At 45.8% G+C, this 24,969-nt stretch overlaps 1 protein-coding gene across 4 annotated transcripts; it reads left to right on the plus strand.

Moving 5' to 3' along the window:
- The first annotated feature begins 2,426 nt into the window (after positions 1-2,426).
- LOC149978271 (protein diaphanous homolog 1-like) lies at positions 2,427-24,192 on the plus strand. 4 transcript variants are annotated; one of them, XM_090198234.1, is made up of 11 exons: positions 2,427-2,976; positions 3,099-3,193; positions 3,763-3,864; positions 4,192-4,431; positions 4,753-4,882; positions 5,948-6,072; positions 6,330-6,494; positions 6,947-7,079; positions 12,315-12,404; positions 19,585-19,661; positions 21,986-24,192. In XM_090198234.1, the coding sequence occupies exons 2-11, from the start codon at positions 3,185-3,187 to the stop codon at positions 22,010-22,012; spliced, it is 1,098 nt and encodes a 365-aa protein (XP_090054360.1). In that variant the 5' UTR covers positions 2,427-2,976; positions 3,099-3,184; the 3' UTR covers positions 22,013-24,192. The 4 variants fall into 4 exon arrangements, with proteins under 4 accessions (XP_090054360.1, XP_090054358.1, XP_090054361.1 ...); XM_090198232.1 differs by having other exon boundaries at positions 19,585-19,635; XM_090198235.1 differs by having other exon boundaries at positions 19,585-19,628.
- Positions 24,193-24,969: the final 777 nt, after the last annotated feature.

The following is a 24,969-nucleotide window of genomic DNA, read 5'->3' on the forward strand; positions in this document are numbered from 1 at the left end:
GCATGGCGGTGTGCTCGATTGTATACACCTGTCAGGAACGGGTTTGGCTGGATAAGCCGAATCCGCTAATTTGAAGGGGTGTCCACATACTTTTGTATATATCGTGTATGTCCATCTCTATTTGTCTCTCTGATTGTGTGTGTCTATGTCCCTGTGTGTTTGTCTCTGTCCGTGTGTGTAACGGCGGATATCCTGATAGTCTTCCTGCTCTCTGTAGGCTCCAGGACAGAGTGTGCGAGACACAATGGTGTTTATGATTCCTATTGACAATACAGACAGTACACCTTATACACACACACACACACACACACACACACACACACACACAATACATTAGGTACATCCGAAGACAACATATGCTTGTTGTCACACAGGGAAAACACATATGCTACCCACAGACAGCAGACAGGTGACAAAGATGCTAACAGGAGGTCATGATGCCCAAGTGAAACAAACAATGCTGTTCAGGCTGTGAGTAGTGGAGTGTGAGAGAGAGTGGGGCCTCAGACAAAGGCCTGCTCTTTGTTATTATACAGTGTACTGTGATAGTACTGTTGTAGTAGTTGTTGTTGGTGGTAGTAGTAATGGTAGTACTATAGTGGTAGTAGTAAGGGTAGTACTGTAGTAGTAGTACTGTTGTAATAGTTATATATACAGTACCAGTCAAAAGTTTGGACACACCTACTCATTCCAGGGTTTTCCTTTATTTTTTACTATTTTCTACATTGTAGAATAATAAAGACATCAAAACTATGAAATAACAAATATGGAATCATGTAGTAACCAAAGAAGTGTTAAACAAATCTAAATATATTTGAGTTTTTTCAAAGTAGCCACCCTTTGCCTTGACAGCTTTGCACACTCTTGGCATTCTCTCAACCAGCTTCACCTGGAATGCTTTTCCAACTGTCTTGAAGGAGTTGTTGGCTGCTTTTCCTTAACTCTGTGGTCCAACTCATCCCAAACCATCTCAATTGAGTTGAGGTCGGATGATTGTGGAAGAAACTTTTAAAGTTCTTGACATTTTCTGGATTGACTGACCTTTTTTTTGTTACATTAGACTTATTCTAAAATGGATTAAAATAGTTTTACTCATCATCTACACACAATACCCCATAATGACAAACCAAGAACTGTGTTTTAGACATTTTTGCAGGTTTATTAACTTAAATATCACATTTACATAAGTATTCAGACCCTTTACTCAGTACTTTGTTAAAGCACCTTTGGCAGAAATTGTAGCATTAAGTCTTCTTGGGTATGATGCTACAAGCTTGGCACACCTGTATTTGGGTTCTTTCTCCCATTCTTCTCTGCAGATCCTCTCAAGCTCTGTCAGGTTGGATGGGGAGCGTCGCTGCACAGCTATTTTCAGGTCTCCGGAGATGTTCGATCAGGTTCAAGTCCGGGCTCTTAGCTGGGCCACTCATGGACATTCAGAGACTTGTCCCGAAGCCACTCCTGCGTTGTGGTGGCTGTGTGCTTAGGGTCATTGTCCTTTTGGAAGGTGAACCATTGCCCCAGTCTGAGGTCCTGAGCACTCTGGAGCAGGTTTTCATCAAGGATCTCTCTGTACTTGGCTCCGTTCATCTTTCCCTCAATCCCGCCTTGTGTCCCTGCCACCACCATGCTTCACCGTAGGGATGGTGCCTGGTTTCCTCCAGACGCGACGCTTGGTATTCAGGCCAAAAAGTTAAATCTTGGTTTCATCACACCAAAGACCTGAATGGCGGAGTGCTGCAAAGATGGTCGTCCTTCTGGAAGGTTCTCCCATCACCACAGAGGAATTCTGGAGGTCCGTCAGTGACCATCGGGTTATTGGTCACCTCCCTGACCAAGGCCCTTCTCCCCCGATTGCTCAGTTCGGCCGGGCGGCCATTTTAGAATAAGGCTGTAACGTAACAAAATGTGGTACAAGTCAAGGTGTCTGAATACTTTCCGAATGCACTGTTTGGTATATTTCGAAATACCGAATGTATGGTTTTCAAAAACCATTTAAAAAATAGAAAGTCATATTTGGGAGGGGGGGGGGGACTGCATGCTATGTCACTGCTTATAACTAACTATAAGTTAAGTATAACCATAAGAAATCTAAGATGTGTTAAATAAATTATATCAAGCTCAAGGCTGCAACAGAGACTTTCAATCGCTTCCTGGATCAAGATCCCTGTTAGCTAAATTATTTTGTGCGTACAATTATTTTTGTGTGTGTGTGTGTCCAACACACTGAGCTCAACCCAGAAGTACGCACACTCCCCACAGACAAGTTCCTGACCCTTGTCCCAACAGTTTGAGTGTGTATGGTGGTGTGTTCGCTGCTGCTTTGTGCCTGCCTCCGAGCCCTCCATGTCCATCTGCATGAGAACCATGTCCAGTAGCCTTGTGCGACGTGAAAATTCTTCCCCCGTGGTGGTGGAGTGCTGTTTCTCCCGTCTACTCCGAGGTGTAACGTTACAATGCTCCCAACACCTCCATGACGTTCTACAGCTGGAGGGGGGAGACGCACAAAAAGGGCATCGCGCTCTCTCTCGCTCTGCCAGCCTCTATCTACATCCACCCCCCCCCCCTCTATTTCTATCATACTGTTTCTCTTGTCACCTCTGCTATATCACTCTTTCTGTTTTCCTTGTCATATGCTTTAAAAAGGTCACCATGGCCTCCTCTCCACTGCTATGTTCCTTTTTTTATCCTCTTGCGCACCATCTATCTCCTCCCTCCAGTTGAAATGTGCTTCGGGATTGACGCGAGTCCTCTTGCCATTTTAGCTTTTATCTAGTGACTTAGTTGCCATGCTCTACCAACTGAAGACCAAATATTAACAATATAAAATCTTCACCCCCCACCTCTCTCTCTCGCTCTCTCTTTCTCTGTGAACAGCTAAGAAAGACCAGGAGGGAGAGGAGGAGAGGAAAACAACCCAGAAGAAGAAGGTGAAAGAGTTGAAGGTGTTGGACTCCAAATCATCTCAGAACCTTTGTGAGTGTCGTCACCACCATCCACTATGCTCAGCTTCTCAGGGTTACAATGCAGCAAATTATCTAGCAGTCACGTGTTGTTGGGTTGTGTGTGTGTGAGCTCTGACTGGCTGTGTGTTTCAGCCATCTTCCTGGGCTCGTTCCGTCTGCCCTACGAGGAGATCAAGAACGTCATCCTGGAGGTCAACGAGAAGCTGCTCTCTGAGTCCATGGTGCAGGTACAGACCAAAGAGAGGGTGTCTTTGTTTGTCTGTCTGTCTGGCTGGCTGGCTGAACGTGAGCCGAGTCGGTGTTTCCTATGCGTGCGTTTTTATGCATTCAAATGTTGTATTCGTCCTGTGTGTAAATTAATGTTCTCTGTGTCTCTGTGTGTCTCTCTCTCTGTGTCTCTGTGTGTCTCTCTCTCTGTGTGTCTCTCTCTCTGTGTGTCTCTCTCTCTCGGTGTCTCTGTCTCTGTATGTCTCTGTCTCTGTGTGTCTCTCTCTCTGTGTGTCTCTCTCTCTGTGTGTCTCTCTCTCTGTGTGTCTCTCTCTCTGTGTGTCTCTCTCTCTCTGTGTCTCTCTCTCTGTGTGTCTCTCTCTCTGTGTGTCTCTCTCTCTGTGTGTCTCTCTCTCTGTGTGTCTCTCTCTGTGTGTCTCTCTCTCTCTGTGTGTCTCTCTCTCTCTGTGTGTCTCTCTCTCTCTGTGTGTCTCTCTCTCTCTGTGTGTCTCTCTCTCTCTGTGTGTCTCTCTCTGTGTGTGTCTCTCTCTGTGTGTGTCTCTCTCTGTGTGTCTCTCTGTCTGTGTAGAATCTTATCAAGCAGCTGCCTGAACAGGAGACGCTAAATGTTCTGGGTGAGATGAAAGACGAGTATGAAGACCTGGCAGAGGCCGAGCAGTTTGGAGTCGTGGTGAGAACAGAACACACACGCTATTATGTGGAAAAATGAGGCATTAACAAAGCTCTGATTGGCCTGAATAACCCATAGTGTAACACATTAGACTTGGCAAACACGAACTAGCCAACTACACACACAAACCCATTGACCCTAGACAAACACTACCAGGAAATACAATCCCTCCCAACCCACTTTAAAGGAAACATAACTTATAAAAGGCTTTATAGAGCATTCACAAGTGTTCGTTTGCACTTAAAAGATGCTTCAGAAATCATTTATAACACATTTACCTCTTGTGTCTGTCATGGTCTCCAACACTGCCTTCGCTCCCGCCTCCAGATGTCGACGGTGAAGCGGCTGAAGCCTCGGCTGACGGCCATCTTGTTCCGGCTGCAGTTTGAGGAGCAGCTGAACAACATCAAGCCAGACGTGGTGTCTGTGACGGCGGCCTGCGAGGAGCTGAGGAAGAGCGCCACCTTCTCCCAGCTGCTGCAGATCATCCTGCTGGTGGGCAACTACATGAACGCCGGTTCCCGCAACGCCAAGGCCTTCGGATTCAGCATCAGCTACCTCTGCAAGGTGTGTGTGTGTGTGTGTGTGTGTGTGTGTGTGTGTGTGTGTGTGTGTGTGTGTGTGTGAGAGAGAGAGAGACGCACGTGTACACATCCACACATGCACGTCACTCGGAGGCCTTCACATTCAACATCCACTACTTCTGCAAGGTGATAGAGAGAGATCTACACGCGTAAATAAACACACACACAGACACAACCGCATATCTACATACACGCTACAGGGTTAGGACAAAATGGACGTGATAAGCAGACTGCATTGAGGGTTTTAAAAGTGAGGGGGATCAAACGCTTGTCTGATTTGCCCTCTGACCCTCTTTCCAATCAGCTGCGGGACACCAAGACGGCAGACCTGAAGCAGACGCTGCTGCACTTCCTGGCTGACGTTTGTCAGGAGCAGTATCCCGACGTCATGACCTTCCCAGACGAGCTCATCCACGTGGAGAAGGCCAGCCGAGGTAACCACGACAACCATGGACCACACTAGGGTCGGGCGACGTATCGTGATCAAGTAGTGGTAAAATCACGGGCTGGACGTCCTCCGTCCTCGTGCTTCACAATACTTGTCTTGCTTCCTCTCTTAATTTTCATTCTTGTTCTCTTTGAAAGCGGCAACTTTAGGACTATAGAATATTTAGGAAATAGGCTACTGTTCATAACTTAAATTTGCCTTTAAGCTTTTATGATTGGCCTAGTAGGAGTTTAGGTTATTGGCCGTTTTGTTTTTGTTTTTAGATGGATTTTTTCCCGCACGGATCATTTATTTCTTAATGGGCTTCAACTTGAAGCTTGTATTTCAACATTTCTTTCTATAGTCTATCGCTATCGTTTGATCGCTCTCGTTATGAGTCCCCTGGCTACCGTGCATGCGTAAAATGATGAAAGTGTAGCTTGGCCCAAAGTCCTATTCATATCAAATGGAGAGGGAATATAGCCTGCGTTTTAAATTTTTTTTACCTTATTTTTTAACAGCTAGACCCAGTCTAGTTAAGGAGTGTTCCTTATAAATATACGGAATAGCTTTGAGCTATACAGAGCTAGAGAGAGAAGCAGTATTCTGACTGGACATTTTGAGAGATCTACACACATAGATCTTGGGGGAATTTTTCGTCTTAGCTACTTTACTCTGTTGCGTTCTGTAGGCTTGCATAACAGGCTGTTTATTGAAATAGGGCAATAGCAAATAGGACCCAGGCAGATTACTCGGAATGTCACTCGTGTGCTGACCGACTCGGTCCCTTAAGCCTACGGGGCGGCGCCAGTCACTTTTTAAATGGGCTAAACCATCGCCTGTCACATCGCTGTGTCGTCACCATCGGCGATGGCTGACAGTAGACGCTAGACGATGCTATCGTAATATTGCCCAACCCTAGACTACACCTAACATCTGCCCTCAGAACTAAGACGGGGGGGGTGGTGGATGTAAATATTCGGACACAGTTTTCCTTTCCTTGTTTTCTCTCCTCATCCCCTTGCCTTTCATGACACGTATTGCCCCTTTTCCCCTCTAACCCCTGTGCCAGTGTCGGCTGAGACTCTGCAGAAGAACTTGGAGCAGATGGGCCGTGCGCTGAAGAGTCTGGACAAAGACCTGGAGACCTTCCCTCCTCCACAGAGTGACAGGGACATGTTCATAGAGAAAATGAATATATCCTTTACTACTGCGAATCACGTTCACTCGAAGTCCAACTTCTCTCCAGTCATTTTCACTTCCTCTGACCCAATAGAATGACGTGTGAAGTGTTGTTTGTAATTAGCGCCACACACCCTACGAATTACGACGGAGACCGGGACACATCCTCTGATGTCATTTCCTGCCGGCCAAGTCTTCCGTGCTGAATGTGTGTGAGTGTGTAGGCCTCTGTGTGTTTGCTGGGCCCTGTGTTCCTTAACGCTGTTCCCCACAGCTTCGTGGTCAGTGCCAGAGAGCAGTACGAGAAGTTGGACATGATGCATAAGAACATGGAGAAGCAGTACTCCGACCTGGGGGACTACTTTGTGTTCGACCCTCGCAAGATTTCTGTCGAAGAGTTCTTTGGCGACCTCAACAACTTCAAGAACATGTTCCAGGTGAGTGTGCGCTCTCGCGCACGGGTGTCTCTCATTTCGGGTTCAATTCTACACACTGAAGTCGATAGCGAACAGCGTCGTTTCTCCTCACCTGCCTGTGCAAGTAATATTTACAGGTAATTCCTTATCAGTTCCCTCTTAGCCTAAACAAACACATTAGAGGGAAGGGGGAGGAAGTGGAAACTGGGGGACAGGTTCTGCCACCTGTTCCTAGTGTTGACATCGCGTGCGTAATGGGAGGTGTGTCTGTCACATTTTAAAGCGTTTAGCTGCGACTGTGGTTTACTAAGAGAGCGCCGTGATCCTACAGGTGCAGGCGCTGGCTTGTTTGACCCGGTTGTCTTGGCACGTGGCCAACTCTTCACGTGTTTCTCGGTGTCGCGTGCTCGCGCTCTCTCCCCCCTTCTCGCGTACACACGCACTCACCGTCTCTTGTGTCCATGTCCCCTCAGCAAGCCGTGAAGGAGAATGCGAAGAGGAGGGAGGCGGAGGAGAAGATCAAGAGAGCAAAGCTGGCCAGAGAGAAGGCTGACAGGGAGAAGGAGGAGAAACAGAAGAGAAGCCAACAACTGGACCTCAACGAAGGTCAGAGTGTCTGTGGGAGAGGAGTGGGTCAACGTGTGTGGGTGGGAGGATGTTTTGTGAAATGAACTTCTCCTTGATACCAGTTGGGGGCAGTCAGAGCCCACTGTACTGCGGGATCTGTCTGTGTGTGTGTGTGTGTGTGTGTGTGTGTGTGTGTGTGTGTGTGTGTTCTCCAGTAATCCACAGCAGACCTAAGATAATCTAATACAGAGGATCTCTGCACAGAGCGAGAGAAAAGAGCGAGTGAACAAGAGACGGAGGATACAAATGTGGAGGAAACTGTAGTCTGTCTTATCCCCTCGTCCATTGTTTTTGGAACGAGGGATTTTCTTCTCAGAAAAGAGTAAGACGATGGAGGAACTCTCTAGCTCCACAAATACGTTCCTCTCTCTTCCTCTGTCTGGGATTCAAACAGGCTGGGATAGCGGACGTCTTATCCTGACACACACACACACACACACACAGGGCAATGCGCTGAAACCCATACAAACGGACCACAAATAAGTAACTTTTTTTGCCTTCTACAGCCTCACACAAGCTGAGGGACAGCATGTGTGAGGGTGTAGCAGGCAAAAAAGTGACTTACTTTTCTTTCTCTGACCTACTTTCGGAACATTCCTCCTCTTGGCTCCAGTTGGTCTCCCTTGGGACTCCACAGTTCCACAGTCAACAGAATTCCTCTCTGCTACAGCGCTGTGTGTGTGTGTGTGTGTGTGTGTGTGTGTGTGTGTGTGTGTGTGTGTGTGTGTGTGTGTGTGTGTGTGTGTGTGCACTCTTTCACCCACATTATTTCCCTCTCTCCTGATGATGTGTTCCAGCTGGCTCTTCTCCTCCCTCTTTTTCTTCCATCTCTCCCTAATTCTTTCCATAATTTCTCTCCTTTCTTTTTAAAGGGGCAGCAAGTGATCTACCTGCCATTTTAACCAATTTTCCATGCAGTGTGTCGAACGTGAAGGAGTCCGTTTTCATGGTCAACCACTACAGACATTCAAAAAACACACACACACATCCATCCATTCCTTCATAGCGCTTTGAGTGCCTATTGAGCTTCATGTCGACAGTTCACCATGAAACTTGACTGCACATTTGTGTGTGACTGGGAGGGGAGAGGCCATTTACATACAGGTGGTAGGACTGCCAAAGCTCCGTGGTATTCTTCACAACCTAGTTAAACACACACAGACACACACACACACAGTACACACACTCACCTAGTCTTTGTTGTGCGGGTTGACCTGTGTTTCAAGGTCTCTCTTCCTAATTACTTTGCCTCACGTTTTACTTCCTGCTTCTCACACCCTCCCTCTCTCCCACACACACACTAGTTGGTTGAACTCTGTGAGGTCAGTGTGTGTTTGGAGTTCATGGCCTTAACAATCCCATGTGAAATAAACAGAGACTGTGTCCTCAGTTTCTCTCACACAGACACTTGCGTTATAACTAGAGGAGACTATATACACTAGAGGTCGACCGATTATGATTTTTCAACGTCGATACTGATTATTGGAGGACCAAAAAAAGCCGATACCGATTAATCGACTGATTTAAATTTTAAAAAATGTTTTTGTAATAATGAAAATTAACAACAATACTGAATTAACTTATTTTAACTTAATATAAAACATCAATAAAAACCCATTTATCCTCAAATAAATAATGAAACATGTTCAATTTGGTTTAAATAATGCAAAAACAAAGTGTTGGAGAAGAAAGTAAAAGTGCAATATGTGCCATGTAAAAAAGCTAACGTTTGAGTTCCTTGCTCAGAACATGAGAACATATGAAAGTTGGTGGTTCCTTTTAACATGAGTCTTCAATATTCCAAGGTAAGAGGTTTTAGGTTGTAGTTATTATAGGACTATTTCTCTCTATACCATTTGTATTTCATATACCTTTGACTATTGGATGTTCTTATAGGCACTATAGTATTGCCAGTGTAACAGTATAGCTTCCGTCCCCCTCCTCGAGCCTACTGGGCTCGCACCAGGAACACATCGACAACAGCCACACTCAAAGCATCGTTATCCATCGCTCCACAAAAGCTGCGGCCCTTGCAGCGCAAGGGGAATAACTACTCCAAATCTAAAAGCGAGTGACGTTTGAAACAGTATTAGCGCACACCCAGCTAACTCGCTAGCCATTTCACATTGGTTACACCAGCCATTAGGCTGATAGGCTTGAAGTCATAAACAGCACTGTGCTTGCGAAGAGCTGCTGGCAAAACGCACGAAAGTGCTGTTTGAATGAATGATTACGGGCCTGCTGCTGCTCAGTCAGACTGCTCTATCAAATCAAACTTAATTATAACATAATAACACACAGAAATACGAGCCTTTGGTCATTAATATGGTCAAATCCGGAAACTATCATTTCGAAAACAAAATGTTTATTATTTCAGTGAAATACGGAACTGTTCGGTATTTTATCTAACGGGTGGCATCCATAAGTCTAAACATTCTTGTTATATCGCACAACCTTCAATGTATGTCATAATTACGTAAAATTCTGGCAAATTAGTTTGCAATGAGCCAGGCAGCCCAAACTGTTGCATAAACCCTGACTCTGCGTGCAATGAACGCAAGAGAAATGACACAATTTCACCTGGTTAATATTGCCTGCTAAACTGGATTAGTAGTTATAACTAGTGATTATGATTGATTGTTTTTTATAAGATAAGTTTAATGCTAGTTAGCAATTTACCTTGGCTTCTACTGCATTCGCGTAACAGGCAGGCTCCTCATGGAGTGCAATGGTTAGAGCGTTGGACTAGTTAACTGTGCAGTTGCAAGATTGGAACCCCTGAGCTGAAAATCTGTCGTTCTGCCCCTGAACAAGGCAGTTAACCCACAGTTCCTAGGCAGTCATTGAAAATAAGAATGTGTTCTTAACTGACTTGCCTAGTTAAATAAAAGGTATAAAAAATATAAAAAAATGTAATAAACGGAAATCGGCGCCCAAAAATAACGATTTCCGATTGTTATGAAATCTTGAAATCGGACCCAATTAATCGGCCATTCCGATTAATCGGTCGGTTATAATACCAGCATATAAATTAAGATTAAAATATAGTGATATTACATACTCCTAGGCTGTACTACTGCTCATTTATAATCAGGATTTAGGCCTAGTTTATTTATGCTTAGTCTTCACTGTATATATTCTAGGGTTTAGTGCCAATGGCAAAAGCCTATTGTATTAGGGACAGCAGCCGTAGTCTAAGCTGACCTGGGACCTGTTCATATTCCTCAGTTGCAACAGTCCTGCATAGTTCCCCAGGTCTGCAGCTAGGTGTCAGTGCTGCCTGAAAGAGGGTGTGTTTGTGGTGTGTGTGTGTGTGTGTATGAGAGTGAGAGAAGACACGTGGGTGTGTGTGGCGTGTAGCCACTGGGAATGCTTAGAGCCTGTGAGGGGGGGGGGGGGTTGTAGAGCAACAGATGTCTCAGAGGGATTAGACAGCGTTGGTCCTCGCCGAACAGAGGGAGGGACGCGGAGAGGAGAAAGGGATAGGTGGGTTGACAGGAAGGGGGTGGGGGATGAACGTGACCTGCAAGAGTGGTAGTCATGCTGGGTAAACCATCTCTCGTGGCCAAAGGGGGGGCTGTTGTCTGTCTTTGTTTGTGTGTGCATATGTCAAGTAATACCATTAGGGGTGCTCTTGTTCTGCACATGACGACACCAGGCTGTGTGTGTGTGTGGGGGGGGTGTCTAAGGGACATCTTTAGAGAATAGCTGGTAATTATTTTCTCCAGCTTTATCTCTAATGCTGATTCTCTAATGCTATTACCGGATTAGCAGAGTTTATGCCCTTTTAACTCACTGCCTTGCTATACCTTGTTTTTGTTGGGGGGGGGGGGGGTCATCATCATTACACACTGGTCAGAGAGCATTTGATAATGACCTTGACCACCACTCACTCTCCTATTGATTTCCAACCATAGATTATCAATGGCTGTGTTAATGAAATGAGTATTGTGCAGCAGTTTTAGGGATCATATGTGATTTAATTAGCTATCAACAAGTGTTTCAAATTGATTAATGCAAATAAAATAAAAAACGATTAAAAAAATCTAACTTACAGAAATGATAGGGCAGCCAATAGTGTAATTTGCACTATTCAATCGTTAGACGGTCTTTCCCATAGCCAATGTAGCTCCATACAATAATGCATACATGCTGTGCAGTGAGAGGGCCTTAGCCCTAGGATATGGTCGTCTCATTTTAGTGTACAGGTCATTAGGTAAACTATATAGCATGCTTTTTAAAACCGGTCCCAGTTTGTCCCTTTATTGCTGCCGTTAACACCCACCCAAAAGCAGTTTCCTCGAAGATGTTTTCACTGTATGGCTTTGGGTTTAACACAAGCGTGTGATTTATGGAGGTGGGGGGGAGTGGTTCTATGCCAGAAGTATTCTCCTTTTTGGTTAAAAATAAAAACACGACTGCATGTTTTCTGCCTGTGCAGTTGTGTGCCGCGGCCACTTGGGTGGGTATGCGAGCTGTGTTGTGGGCCTGTGTGTGTGTGTGTGTGTGTGTGTGACTTTCTCTGATGTGACAGACAAGTCTAGGAGCCATCTGCCGCTAGGCTTACAGTGGGATTAAGCCAGTGGGTGGGGTGGGGGGGGTGGTTATAGGGGGGGGGGGATGAAGACAACAACCTTTAACCCCATGCAGCACTCCCCCACCCCCTGTCACCCTCCCTTCTTTTAGTTCAAAGTGGATATAATTCAAACCACATGCCTATGTATGCCAGTGAGTCCCCTCTCCCCTGTTAGACTGCCAGACACTGTGTCTGCGCAGGGGTACAAAGACATAAACAAACACACAGTATACTCACACACATCCCTGGTTGACATTGAAGCTTATTGAGCCATAGTTTACTAGACCTGTTGTGTGTGTGTGTGTGTGTGTGTGTACACTCCTGCAGCCTCTACAGGATCTGAACTGGGTCAGTGCCCAACTAGGTTACTGTATCTAATGGGCCACCATGTCCATGTGACTGGTGACACTCCCCCACCCCCCTGTGAGAGAGTTCTGTGTGTTTGTGAGGGTAGGGGGCGTGCTTTGTCTACTGAACTCTCCTCTGTCATATGTCTGTATGGAGGATGCTGAAAATTGTGTGTTTTGTATGGTAAATATGGATGTTTCTGTGTTCTGTATTGATTATATATGTTAGAAAGTTGTGTATGTGATATTGATTGTGTGTGTGTGTGTGTGTGTGTGTGTGTGTGTATACAGAGGGTGATGAGACTGGTATCATGGACGGCCTGTTGGAGGCGCTGCAGTCTGGTGCTGCCTTCAAGAGGAAGAGAGGCCCACGACAAGCTGGTAAGAACACACTCACTCACTCACTCACATAAATACATACATACATACATACATACATACATACATACATACAGTGGCAAGAAAAGGTATATGAACCCTTTGGAATTGCCTGGATTTCTGCATAAATTGGTCATCAAATGATCTGATCTTCATTTAAGTCACAACAACAGCCAAACACTGTGTGCTTAAACTAATAACACACAAATTATTGTATTTTTCTTGTCTACAATGTATGTTAACCCCCTTAGGCTAATGACTTCTCCAAAAGCTAATTGGACTCCGGAGTCAGCTAACCTTGAGTCCAATCAATGAAACGAGATTGGAGATGTTGGTTAGAGCTGCCTTGTGAGTTTGCTATTCACAAGAAGCATTGCCTGATGTGAACCGTGCCTCGAACAAAAGAGACCTCAGAAGACCTAAGATTAAGAATTGTTGACTTGCATAAAGTTGGAAAGGGTTAAAAAAGTATCTCGAAATGCCTTGATGTTCATCAGTCCACAGTAAGACAAATTGTCTATAAATGGAGAAAGTTCAGCACTGTTGCTACTCTCCCTAGGGCCGTCCAGTAAAGATGACAGCGCAGAATTCTCAATGAGGTTAAGAAGAATCCTAGAGTGTCAGCTAAAGACATCTCTGGAACATGCTAACATCTCTGTTGTCGAGTCTACGATATGTAAAACACTAAACAAGAATAATGTTCATGGGAGGACACCACGGAAGAAGCCACTGCTGTCCAAAAAAAACATTGCTGCACTTCTGAAGTTTGCAAAAGTGCACCTGGATGTTCCACAGCGCTACTGGCTAAATATTCTGTGGACAGATGAAACTACAGTTGAGTTGTTTGGAAGGAACACAACACTGTTTGGAGAGAAAAAAGGCACAGCACACCAACATCAAAACCTCATCCCCACTGTAAAGTATGGTGGAGGGAGCATCGTGGTTTGGGGCTGCTTTGTGTCTCAGGGCCTGGACAGCTTGCTATAATCAATGGAAAAATGAATTCCCAAGTTTATCGAGACATTTTGCAGGAGATTGTAAGGTTGTCTGTCTGCCAATTGAAGCTCAACAGAAGTTGGATGATGCAACAGAACAACGACCCTAAACACAGAAGTGTATCATCAACAGAAGAAAATACACCTTCTGGAGTGGCCCAGTCAGAGCCCTGACCCTCAACCCGATTTTAGATTTTGTGGCAAGACCTCAAGAGAGCAGTTCATCCCCAAAATATTGCTGAACTGAAACAGTTTTGTAAAGAGGAATGGTCCAAAATTCCTCCTGAGCGTTGTGCAGGTCTCATCCGCAACTACAGAAAACGTTTGGTTGAGGTTATTGCTGCCATAGGAGGGTCCAATGGTTATTAAATCCAATGGTTCACATACAGTGCCTTGCGAAAGTTTTCGGCCCCCTTGAACTTTGCGACCTTTTGCCACATTTCAGGCTTCAAACATAAAGATATAAAACTGTATTTTTTTGTGAAGAATCAACAACAAGTGGGACACAATCATGAAGTGGAACGACATTTATTGGATATTTCAAACTTTTTTAATAAATCAAAAATTGAGTGTGCAAAATTATTCAGCCCCTTTACTTTCAGTGCAGCAAACTATCTCCAGATGTTCAGTGAGGATCTCTGAATGATCCAATGTTGACCTAAATGACTAATGATGATGATTACACACAGGTGGATTGTATTTATCATCATTAGTCATTTAGGTCAACATTGGATCATTCAGAGATCCTCACTGAACTTCTGGAGAGAGTTTGCTGCACTGAAAGTAAAGGGGCTGAATAATTTTGCACGCCCAATTTTTCAGTTTTTGATTTGTTAAAAAAGTTTGAAATATCCAATAAATGTCGTTCCACTTCATGATTGTGTCCCACTTGTTGTTGATTCTTCACAAAAAAATACAGTTTTATATCTTTATGTTTGAAGCCTGAAATGAGGCAAAAGTTTGCAAAGTTCAAGGGGGCCGAATACTTTCGCAAGGCACTGTACTTTTCCCACTCTGCACTGTGAATCTTTAAACTGTGTGTTCAATGAAGACATGAAAACATATAATTGTTTTTGTGTTATTAGTTTAAGCAAACTGTGCTTGTCTATTGTTGTGACCAAGATGAAGATCAGATCAAATTTGATTACCAGTTTATGCAGAAATCCAGGTATTTACAAAGGGTTCACATACTTTTTCTTGCCACTGTACATACTTGGACACACTCTCTCTCTCATGCACAAACAGTGACCTTCCCTCTGATGAAGCCTTCAGTCCCTGGCTGCCTCCGGTTTGTACGGCGCCATCTGTTTTGTTGCTCGAGGGCCGAGGCGTGCTGTCAGCTCAGCCTGGCAGGACGGGGGAGGGGGTGGAGAGGGGTGGGGTGGCAGCGACAGGGATTTGTGGCGGTCTGGGGCGTTCCGTTATAGAATAGAAATACACTATAAAAATGTGGCTTCACAATGACCTTTTTAAAACAGGTTAACCCCTGTTCTGTTGACAACCACTAGCCTGAGGCTAGCAATAGCGTTCTAGACTGGGTTCATTGTGTGAACACATGCTTCAGTCAGTCTGTCTCTAAGTGATCTGTGCGGACTTCCACTCAGACCTGTTCTACTCTTACAGTTCTCCAGCCTCGCTCTCTCAGGCTAGAGGAAAACCACCCGCATAATCTGGTTGAATACTCTCCTGCTTCACTGGCCTATTGAGTTACTCACTTCAGCTGCTGCACACACACACACTTAAGAAAGCTCACTGTCACAGAAACACACATACACAAAGTTACAGCACCAGAGTATAGGCTACTTAGAGCCCAGACATCCCCCCACCCTTCTCTCTTTTTTTTCTCTCCTTTTTCTCTCTCTCTCTCCTTTCCTTCCTCCCTTTGCCTCGCTCATCTTTCCTACTCCCCGCCTCTTCCGGGCGGCTGTGTTTGACGTTTCAGTGTTATGAGTGTGGAGATTGTGAAGTTCGGTTCAGTGATCTGTGGAAGCGTCCTTTGGGGTCCTCTAACTCTGACAGGCATTCTCCAGGGACAGCTAGAACTCTTCATCACAGGGAGGTGAGGCCCAGTCAACCTAATCACTGCTAAACAGATTGAGACACAACCAAAGGAAGGAAAGAGAGGTAGAGGAATGAGGGAAAGGGGGGGGAAGAGAGAAGGGGAGAAAAGTGCCCACTAGGGCCTCAGTCAGACACCTCTACTCGTTTTCACACTCCAAACAGGAAATGTGTGCTCTCTCTTCCCTAGTTCTTGTTTTCTATGTCTGTGTTGGCTACCTGTGTGTGTGTGTGGGGGGGGGGGGGGGGTTCAGGTCAATCAGAGCTTTGTTAATGCCTCATTTTTCCACATTGGAAAAGATGGCTGTGAAAATCAGTCTGCCACGACGTTCTCCCCAGCCAGGCTGGCCTCTCATAATCTAACCCACACAATAGCGAGTGCGTGCGTTAGATGACTCCGAGGTCTTATTTTAGCGGGTTAGAGAAGGAGGTACGTCGTGGTACTCTGGGCTGGTTTCAGTTAAGATGGCTGACATTCGGACTCCCACGCACACAGACCTACACCCGCATGCACTACATAGAAAACCCTCGAAGACCTTCTTGTTACTTCATTAGTACGGCCATTACTATTACTCTTTCACGCACGTCCCCCTGTTCTTCCTCACAATAGAGCACCCACACACACAGTTCCAGCCTCGTGCTGGGTGTCGTCATGAGCTGTGTTCGAATACTCATACTAACCGTACTATTTGTGACGTGAATTGAGTATATACTATGCTTATTGGTCATGGTATGGATATAGTTAGTATACCAAAGGTTCCCGGTTGTCGTACTAAAATGTGAAGTATACACGCAGAGGACACTATTTCTGTACTTTAGGGCCCATAATGCAATTCTTCAGGAAATGGGCGTGGCTTCGCATCGTTTGGAAATTTGAAGAAAATGGCGGAAAATATGCAGTCGAAGCACGAGAGCGGATACAAATTCATTGCTTTAACTAATTATGACGAATGTTAAGGTAATGTTGAGCAATATAATAAAGTAATGACTTTTCAAATAAGTAACCTTACACGTTATATTGGCTACGCTGTCCTTACGAACCACATAGCGTATCATTACAGCAGTATGTACCGGTATGTTGTTAGCTAGCTAACGTAAACTCGCTCACTTTTGTACATTGCCTTGGTCCGTACAATTGACCGTATTTTAGCACCCCAAAAAACGTAATACTTACAGATCAACTGTAATGTCAATACCATTGTAAAGCACACTTTCTCCCCTTACTAACAAAATGAATGACATGACCTAAACGCTGCCTGTTTCTGCATGATTGAGCCCTGTCGGGTCTTTTTAAAATGGCAGGTGGGAAAGCGAAACTAATGCGTGATAGTGAGTAGGAGAGATGTCGTGTGGGAAAATTACTTTTTTTCACTCGATCTGTCCAACTTATCACCTTATCGCCTCTAAAATGTAAATAAAACACTGTAAAGAGTTTATATAATGTGTCATTACATACCTATTTGAAGGTTTGTGTTGAATCGGGTTTTTAGGGCGGTGCTAAAGTGATCTTCAGAAGTAAACCGTTTTTTTGAGAGTCATGACAGCTTGCAGTGACGACACAAAAAATGACTAGGTATCCCCCCTTACCCGTCACTGTCCATTTCTTGTTTTTAAACGATGAGAGAAGTGCTACACCTGGTGGAGAGAGATTGTAAGACAGAAATAGTAGCTTTATGCGTGCTGTACGTTACGACATGACACGTCCCGTTTTAACAGAGGGTCTGTTTTTTCAACTTTTCTCCAATACTATAGAGCCATTACCATGTCGATCAACGCTTGAATAGAAACCTAGTTCACGCCCCCGATTTTGAAGTCAACACAGTCGCTACAGTCCCATTAGTTTTCTTTGTAGCCTTGTTTGAATGTCGCGGTTGCGCACATTTGTACGGAATGGGGTGAGTTTGCGTTATATACTCATTAAGAATGTAGTATACAGAATGTTAGTATGGGTATTCGAGCACAGCTATGGTCATTGTGTCATGGCTGTCTGATCGAAGAGTGGCAGAGAGGGGGCGGGGCCTTTAACCCCTGACCTGGGACTCGGCTCTCTCTCTCTCTCTGTCTCTGGGGGAGAGGTGCTACAGCTGTCCTCCCTCTGTCTGCACTGCTCTTTTTAAAGCAGGCCCTCACACATTGCATACCAACACACACATGCTTGCATACTGATACTAACGTATACACATTCACACACTCCCACACTTAGACACAGAGTAAAAGACCTTATCCAAATAGACTCTCACACAGCCATTCTAAGGAAATTACGACCTACTGACTAGTCCCTCTTTCATTTAAAGGAATGACGGCACCACAATGAGGCATCCCAGACATCACTATAGGCCCATCTGCGAGGTCATAACCCCACCCTAAACCACCAATCACAATAGAGAATGAATGGCAAAGCACCAATCACAATGGAGCGACACATAAAAGGGCCAGTCACAATAGAGACACACGCTCGCTCCGCAGCAGCAGGCCAGCCCTTTTAACAGAGATGACCCTAATAAAGGACTGTGGGGCTCCCTGTCTACTTTCAGAGCACTCGTCCCAGATGACTGACTCACACTGCCACTGAGGACTGGTTTTGGGAACGCTGTGTGTTACCCTGTCTAGCCTGAGGGGGGCGACGTGAGCTTCTAGAACTAGATCCGCAGGCTGCTGCTCCAGCTGGGAACATCCATACATACTGGCCTCATGGCTATCATGTCAAAACTACATGATCATAGTCCCCTCACTCTCTACACGCTGATCTAACTAACTCTCTCTCTCTCACACACACACACACACACATAGCTGTGAGCATCTGTGAATATTGAGAGACCATGGCTATCTAACAATAAAACGGTTCCATCTAAACACACGTTGCTTTGCCTTTCACACTTACTCTCTGTCACTCATGTACACACTCGCTCACGTAATCACACTCCCCAGCACATCTGCAGACACAAACAATGAAACACTTACCGGCCCTGTTTATACGATTCACTTCCTCATCGGGCAGTAATTATGAAGACTCCTGTGTAATGTGTAACAGATGATCTTTTCACCACCCTGTCTGTGTCCCCGTTTCCCCTGTCCCACACATACACACAGTTCTATACGAAGGTAATCACAGGCAGCATGTTGTGAGGCATTGTGCTGGGTTCTGGTCTAGACATCTCGTTTCCTGGTGGGAAGGGAACAGGTTCGCCTCTCAACTCTGACTGAAGAACCAGTTACACACAATGGTGGAGAAAAACATAAGCCATATATTCATCAATCATTCACTCTGAAATACGGGTTAAAGGTTTAGGTTGATATCGGCACAAAATGAACATGTTCCTGATCAATTACAAATGTATCTGCTGTTCTGACAGCATGCTCTGTTACTAACATAACTCAAATTGATTGACCCTGATTCTCCGACCCCCAAACCAGTGGCTTCACCCTGATTCTCCGGCCCCCAAACCAGTTTCCTCACCCTGATTCTCCGGCCCCCAAACCAGTTTCCTCACCCTGATTCTCCGGCCCCCAAACCAGTGTCCTCGCCCTGATTCTCCGGCCCCCAAACCAGTTTCCTCACCCTGATTCTCCGGCCCCCAAACTAGTGTCCTCGCCCTGATTCTCCGGCCCCCAAACCAGTGTCCTCGCCCTGATTCTCTGATTAGTGTCATCATTACTGGTTTAGTCTTTTTTTCAGAATCCTCCTCTCTTATTTAAAGTTTGACACCTTTCTCGCTCGCTGTGCCCCTGAACCACAGTGATACTTCAGCCCAACTTTCTTTTTTCTTTTTGTTCTTCAACTTGAGTGTGAGAAGAGGAGCGTTGACAGCCCTTTTAAGTTATTCTTGTGTTGGGTTTTTGGGACGGGCTCTGCACCTCGCTCGCGCACACTATCGGGTCATTTGCATAATGTCTAATTAGTGTGTTAGATCTCTGTTCTGAACACCCTGGGGTAGATGAGAGCGAGGTGCTAATTTAAAGCCACAGCTGCCTGCGTTCGTCAGCAGGGATGAAGCTCTGTAAACCCCAGCACTGACCAAGTGAAAGGAACTGAGTTGCGTAACCTCTAATGTATCTCTCCATATTCCTCTCTCTCCTCCTCACTCTTTCTCCTCCTCTCGCTCTCTCCTCCTCCTCCTCTTCCTCCCCAGACTCAGTGCTGTCCCTGTCACAGCTAGTGCTGGAGACCTGCTCGGTAACCCGTGTGTGTCAACAGAACCATGTGAATGTGTGTTGTAATGTGGTTAACAGCCATGGTTCATGCATTTGCGTGTGTGTGTGCCTGTTTGCATCTATGACCAGAGTCAAACTAACTGCCACCTTCATTCTAGGTCAACTCCAGAACCCACTACTGCATCTCGCTGCTCGGTCCTCATGTCACACACACACACACACACACGTACAGTGTACAACATGTACTGCTGTTAACAAACAGTTATTTTGCAGCAGGTGTTGCTTGAGGATTAATGGCTCTTAATTCTGATACATTTGCATACACAAGTACACACACCCACAATCCCTCACTGATCTATATCATTCTAAATGGCCGCTTTAGCACAGCTGTCCGCCAAATGCTGGAGAGGAGGGAGAAAAGGCTAGAATGTTCCCTGTGGACAATGTGACACGTTTATCAATCTGTCACACTCCATCTCTATCTCGTTCTCTCTCTCTTCTCTCTGGCTCTCTCTCATATAGTGGTTTCACTGCTCTCACTCTTCCGTGTATTCCTGAGTCTCTGGTTATGTGCCACATCCTCTCTTTTGTTTCTATGTGGTCCTCTCCTCACATCCTCTCTCTCTATACCCCTCTCCTGTCTCTCTATACCCCTCTCCTGTCTCTTTATACCCCTCTCCTGTCTCTTTATAACCCTCTCCTGTCTCTTTATACCCCTATCCTGTCTCTTTATATCCCTCTCCTGTCTCTTTATATCCCTCTCGTGTCTCTTTATATCCCTCTCGTGTCTCTTTATATCCCTCTCGTGTCTCTTTATATCCCTCTCGTGTCTCTTTATATCCCTCTCCTGTCTCTTTATATCCCTCTCCTGTCTCTTCATACCCCTCTACTGTCTCTTCATACCCCTCTCCTCTTTATACCCCTCTCCTGTCTCTTCATACCCCTCTCCTGTCTCTTTATACCCCTCTCCTGTCTCTTTATACCCCTCTCCTGTCTCTTTATACCCCTCTCCTGTCTCTTTATACTCCTATCCTGTCTCTTTATACCCCTCTCCTGTCTCTTTATACCCCTCTCCTGTCTCTTTATACCCCTCTCCTGTCTCTTTATACCCCTCTCCTGTCTCTTTATACCCCTCTCCTGTCTCTTTATACCCCTCTGTTCCTCCCTGCTCCCCCCTCCTCCTCACAGCCTCCAATCCTATGATCCTTCCTTCTCCTCTCTCCTCCCTCCCACATCACTCCTTCTCACAGCCTCCAATCCTCCTCTTTTCCTTCCTGCCCCCCCTCTCCCTTCCTCACAGCCTTAAATCCTCCTCTTTTCCTTCCTGCCCCCCTCTCCCCTCCTCACAGCCTTCAATCCTCCTCTTTTCCTTCCTGCCCCACCTCTCCCCTCCTCACAGCCTTCAATCCTCCTCTTTTCCTTCCTGCCCCCCCTCTCCCCTCCTCACAGCCTTCCATCCTCCTCTTTTCCTTCCTGCTCCCCCCTCCTCACAGCCTTCCATCCTCCTCTTTTCCTTCCTGCCCCCCCCTCCTCACAGCCTTCAATCCTCCTCTTTTCCTTCCTGCCCCCCCTCTCCCCTCCTCACAGCCTTAAATCCTCCTCTTTTCTTTCCTGCCCCCCTCTCCCCTCCTCACAGCCTTAAATCCTCCTCTTTTCCTTCCTGCCCCCCCTCTCCCCTCCTCACAGCCTTCAATCCTCCTCTTTTCCTTCCTGCTTCTCTCTCTTCCCTCCCACCCCCCTGTCCTCCTCACAACCTCAAATCCTCTGTTCCTTCCTCCACTTCCTCTCCTTCCGTCTCTCTGTGCCAGCAAGATCATGGGGTGTGGTAGTTATCTGACACATGTAGTGAAGGGTTCTCTACACACACACACACACACACTAATCCTTGCTCACATTAACGCCACTGCTGTGTGTGCATGCATACGTGCATGTGTCTCGTGTGTGTGCATTTTGTTCTTTCTCCTGATCACCATTGAGAATACATGCTTGTGCATGTGTGTGTACTGTTGACCAATCAGCAGACAGTAGGTATTCCTCCAGACAGCCTACCCTGGCCTGTGGTGAGTCAGTCACTTCTCTCTCAGCGTTTACATCCCAAGTGGCACCCTATTCCCTACATAATGCACTACTTTTGATTAGATCCCCATAACCCCTTTGTCAAAAGTAGTGCACTATACAGGGGATCGGGTGCCATTTGGGACGTCGCCTGGTTGATGTTTGCAGTGAGAGGTTTGGTTTGGCCGTGTTGTCTTTACCCTGTACTGAACTGCATCCTGAATGGACCTGACCCGTCTCAACTATCCCTGTCTGTCGCATGTCTGTTAACGCCAGATGACCAACTCTGACTTGTCTGACCTCTCTCTCTCTCTCTCTTTTCAGCCAACCGGAGAGCTGGTCATGCAGTAACGAACATCCTGGCCAAAGAGTTGATGAAGGAGGACACCCCGCCCTCCTTCAGCAAACCGCTCAATAAGAAGACCAAGGCCGAACAAAAGGAGGAGCCTAGCATAGAGGGGGCGGGGTCACTAGATGATCTCTTAGAGGAAAGCCTATCACGGTCCAGTTAAAAACGGGTTAAAGTTACCCCTTAGCCACAGATCTTGGATCAGCCTACCATACCCATATCCTAACCTCTGCAGGGATACAGAAACTGATCTTAGATCAGTGTCTAGCGGCAACTTCCTCCTACTCTCCTTCATAGGACCACGGGATTGGACAGACTGGGTCTGAAGGGGCCAATGGATGAGTGCGGGGCTCTCACCTTAACCACACCCCCAGGGTTTCGCAGGCTGGCTTGCTATTAGTCGCTTCCACGCTGAGGGAGGGCTCTTGCTCTGCCGTATAAACGTACAGTGTCTGGTCAAGCGTCGGCATCTGCACACATCCACTGCACTCTGTCTATCGCTCATTCAGTCTCTCTTTCTCTATCAGTCTCTCTCGCGCACACTATCTATCCATCTACTCTCCTCTCTAAAGTACGTCTTGAGACAACCCCACAGACACTTTATCAGGAGGGATCCTACATCCCCCCCCCAATCCGGATGGTTGGACTGTCCTACCTATGTGGAGGCCCTGATGTTTTATAGGACAGGCTTTGCTTTTTCACAGGTTTGCTTTCAAACCTGTTAAATGTTGCTCTGTAATTGTCAAATATGCTGTATGTTTGTCTTGCTGTATGTTTATAAAAGAAACAAGTGCCAACCAATACAACTTCAAGTTGCACATGTCAGCCCTCGTGTTGTCCAATAGGAGTTTGTGTTGGGTCAGGGTGGACCAAGGGATAAGTCTAAGTGTGTTTGTGCGCCCGCCCGCGCGCGCATGTTCCACAGTCCTCATCTCATTTCCCCGGGTCTTGCTCTTTATGTTCTCTCTGATTCACAGGGAGGAGTCACTATGTCGGTGATAAAGACTATAGAGCCCTATTGGCATCTCTCAAAGGACGTCTCCACTAGCAGGAAATTGTGTGTGTGTCCAGAGCTACGTGTGTGTGTGTGGATGTTAGTGGTTGTTTGTGCATCTATGTTGTGTGCGTGCGTGTGTGTGTGAGTTTGTGCTTGGGTATGCTCTGCCATCTGTAATTACTGTGTGGTTCTGCCTGCCTGTCTGCCGTCATCATAAATGCTATATTTCCTAAACAGCGCTGTGGTCTTTCTGCTGAAGTTACAGCACACTGGAGACCTGCCCCCAAAAAATGCTGAGACAAGTGTGTGTCCCCGAGAGTGTGTGTGTGTGCGCGTGTGCGTGTGTGTGTGCGCGCTTGCCCCTTTAGACTGCAACACCCGTTGCTGAATGTCTGGCCTTTCTGGGTTTGTATTTAGTAACCATCAGCAAATGTTGCCGCCACAACGTTGGTGTAATCCAAGGAGAATGATAAGCAGTTCTGTCAGTTGACCCATGCTATACCAATCCCTATGCAAACATGACATATCCCTACTGCTGATCTCAAGTCAGTCACAAACGGTTAGAACATCTGCTTGAATAACTGTGGTTTTCCCGTAAGCGCTGATCAGAGATCGGTTTGTTCAGGTCTCTGGACTAGAACCAAGCACAACGTGTTGTTATTATCAAGAGCTGAGCGGTCGTTTCGTGATTATAATCGTTGCTTCCTGCAGTATATTTCAACGGTATAAAAAGGACCAACGTTACCGCAACGTCTGTGTGACTTAACAACTGCAGCCAAGGGGCAACGAGGAAACATTTTAGCCCTTAGATTGTAGTTGTTCGCCAGAAACAAGAGTATGACGTGTCGACCGTAGGACAACGTTCCTTGTGCGGATGAGTCATTTCAGGTGATCCTGTCCCTATTATTTAAGTGGTCTTTTTAAAGGACGTTGAGGAAAGGTTGAAAAAACATCACTGGAAAATAATAACATTTTCTGGCCTGATTTTTCTAATTTTTTTCTAGATTTTATTTAATTTTTTTCATTTTATAAGAGCTTGTTTTCTATGTGAATTTTTACACTTGTTTTAATGGACGTTAAAAGTAGAGGTTAAAGTTGGTTTCTGGAGATGTCACTGTGGTAATGTGTATTAAATGATCGTGTGTGCTGTCCGCTACCATTAAAATGACTTCGATAGCAATGTGTCTGAGGATTCTTTTGTACAACAGAATCTATCCTGTGCGCTCGTGCCCGTTCACTATGATGTCAAATACAGAGCTCTGTTCCTGGGCCTCAGCCAGTGGAAATTTCATCTGAGGTACACATCTCTGCACTCCAGGGTTTAGAGGGCGGGGGAAGGGCAACGCTAGTCTATACTAGATCACAGAACACATACAAAGTCCATTTGGAAGCGCTAACACAGAAGCTACACAAAGTCCGAGACTTTACAGACCGATGCTGTATCAACATACACATTCTTTCCTGCTGTGGTAAATGCCGTTGTTGTGGCTGTGTTTCTTCTGTGGGTCCAGGTCCCTGAAGTATGCGGCGACTTTTCCACAGACCTCTGCCAGCCAACGTTCCACAGATCCCAATGAACCCTCACTGGACGAGCACTAGACCGTGTGTGAGCGGGAGAGAGATTTACCTGTTTCTTAATACTCCTCTCCCTAATGGTGAGATAGTGGTTGAGGCCTGTGGTGGGATAGAGGTCTGACTATTATGTCAGGTTCAAGTCATGATTTCCAATAATCTACTCACCCCCTCAGTCAGCCACCCAGAATCAGCTAAGAGAGCCATGGTTTCTCTTGACCAACAAAAGATGACCGCAGTCACCATTGCCATTATGGCTCTAGGCTGATATTTAGGAGTGCTGATCTAGGACCAGTTTTGCCTTTTTAAATCATAATTAATTAGAAGGGGGACCTGATCCTAGTACAGCTCTCCTACTCTGACACTTAAGATATATACGGAATTCTGCTC

The sequence above is a fragment of the Oncorhynchus mykiss genome, chromosome 14, assembly GCF_057628025.1.
Source record: "Oncorhynchus mykiss isolate SJ-2025 chromosome 14, ASM5762802v1, whole genome shotgun sequence".
In the NCBI taxonomy this organism is placed as follows: Eukaryota; Metazoa; Chordata; class Actinopteri; order Salmoniformes; family Salmonidae; genus Oncorhynchus; species Oncorhynchus mykiss.

Bases quoted from the DNA above. Each gene is read 5' to 3' on its own strand.
- LOC149978271 (XM_090198232.1), top strand. The intron at 6,073-6,329 runs ATATCCTTTACT...GCTGTTCCCCAC, and splicing joins TGTTCATAGAGAAAATGAAT to AGCTTCGTGGTCAGTGCCAG. The intron at 6,495-6,946 runs GTGAGTGTGCGC...ATGTCCCCTCAG, and splicing joins ACTTCAAGAACATGTTCCAG to CAAGCCGTGAAGGAGAATGC.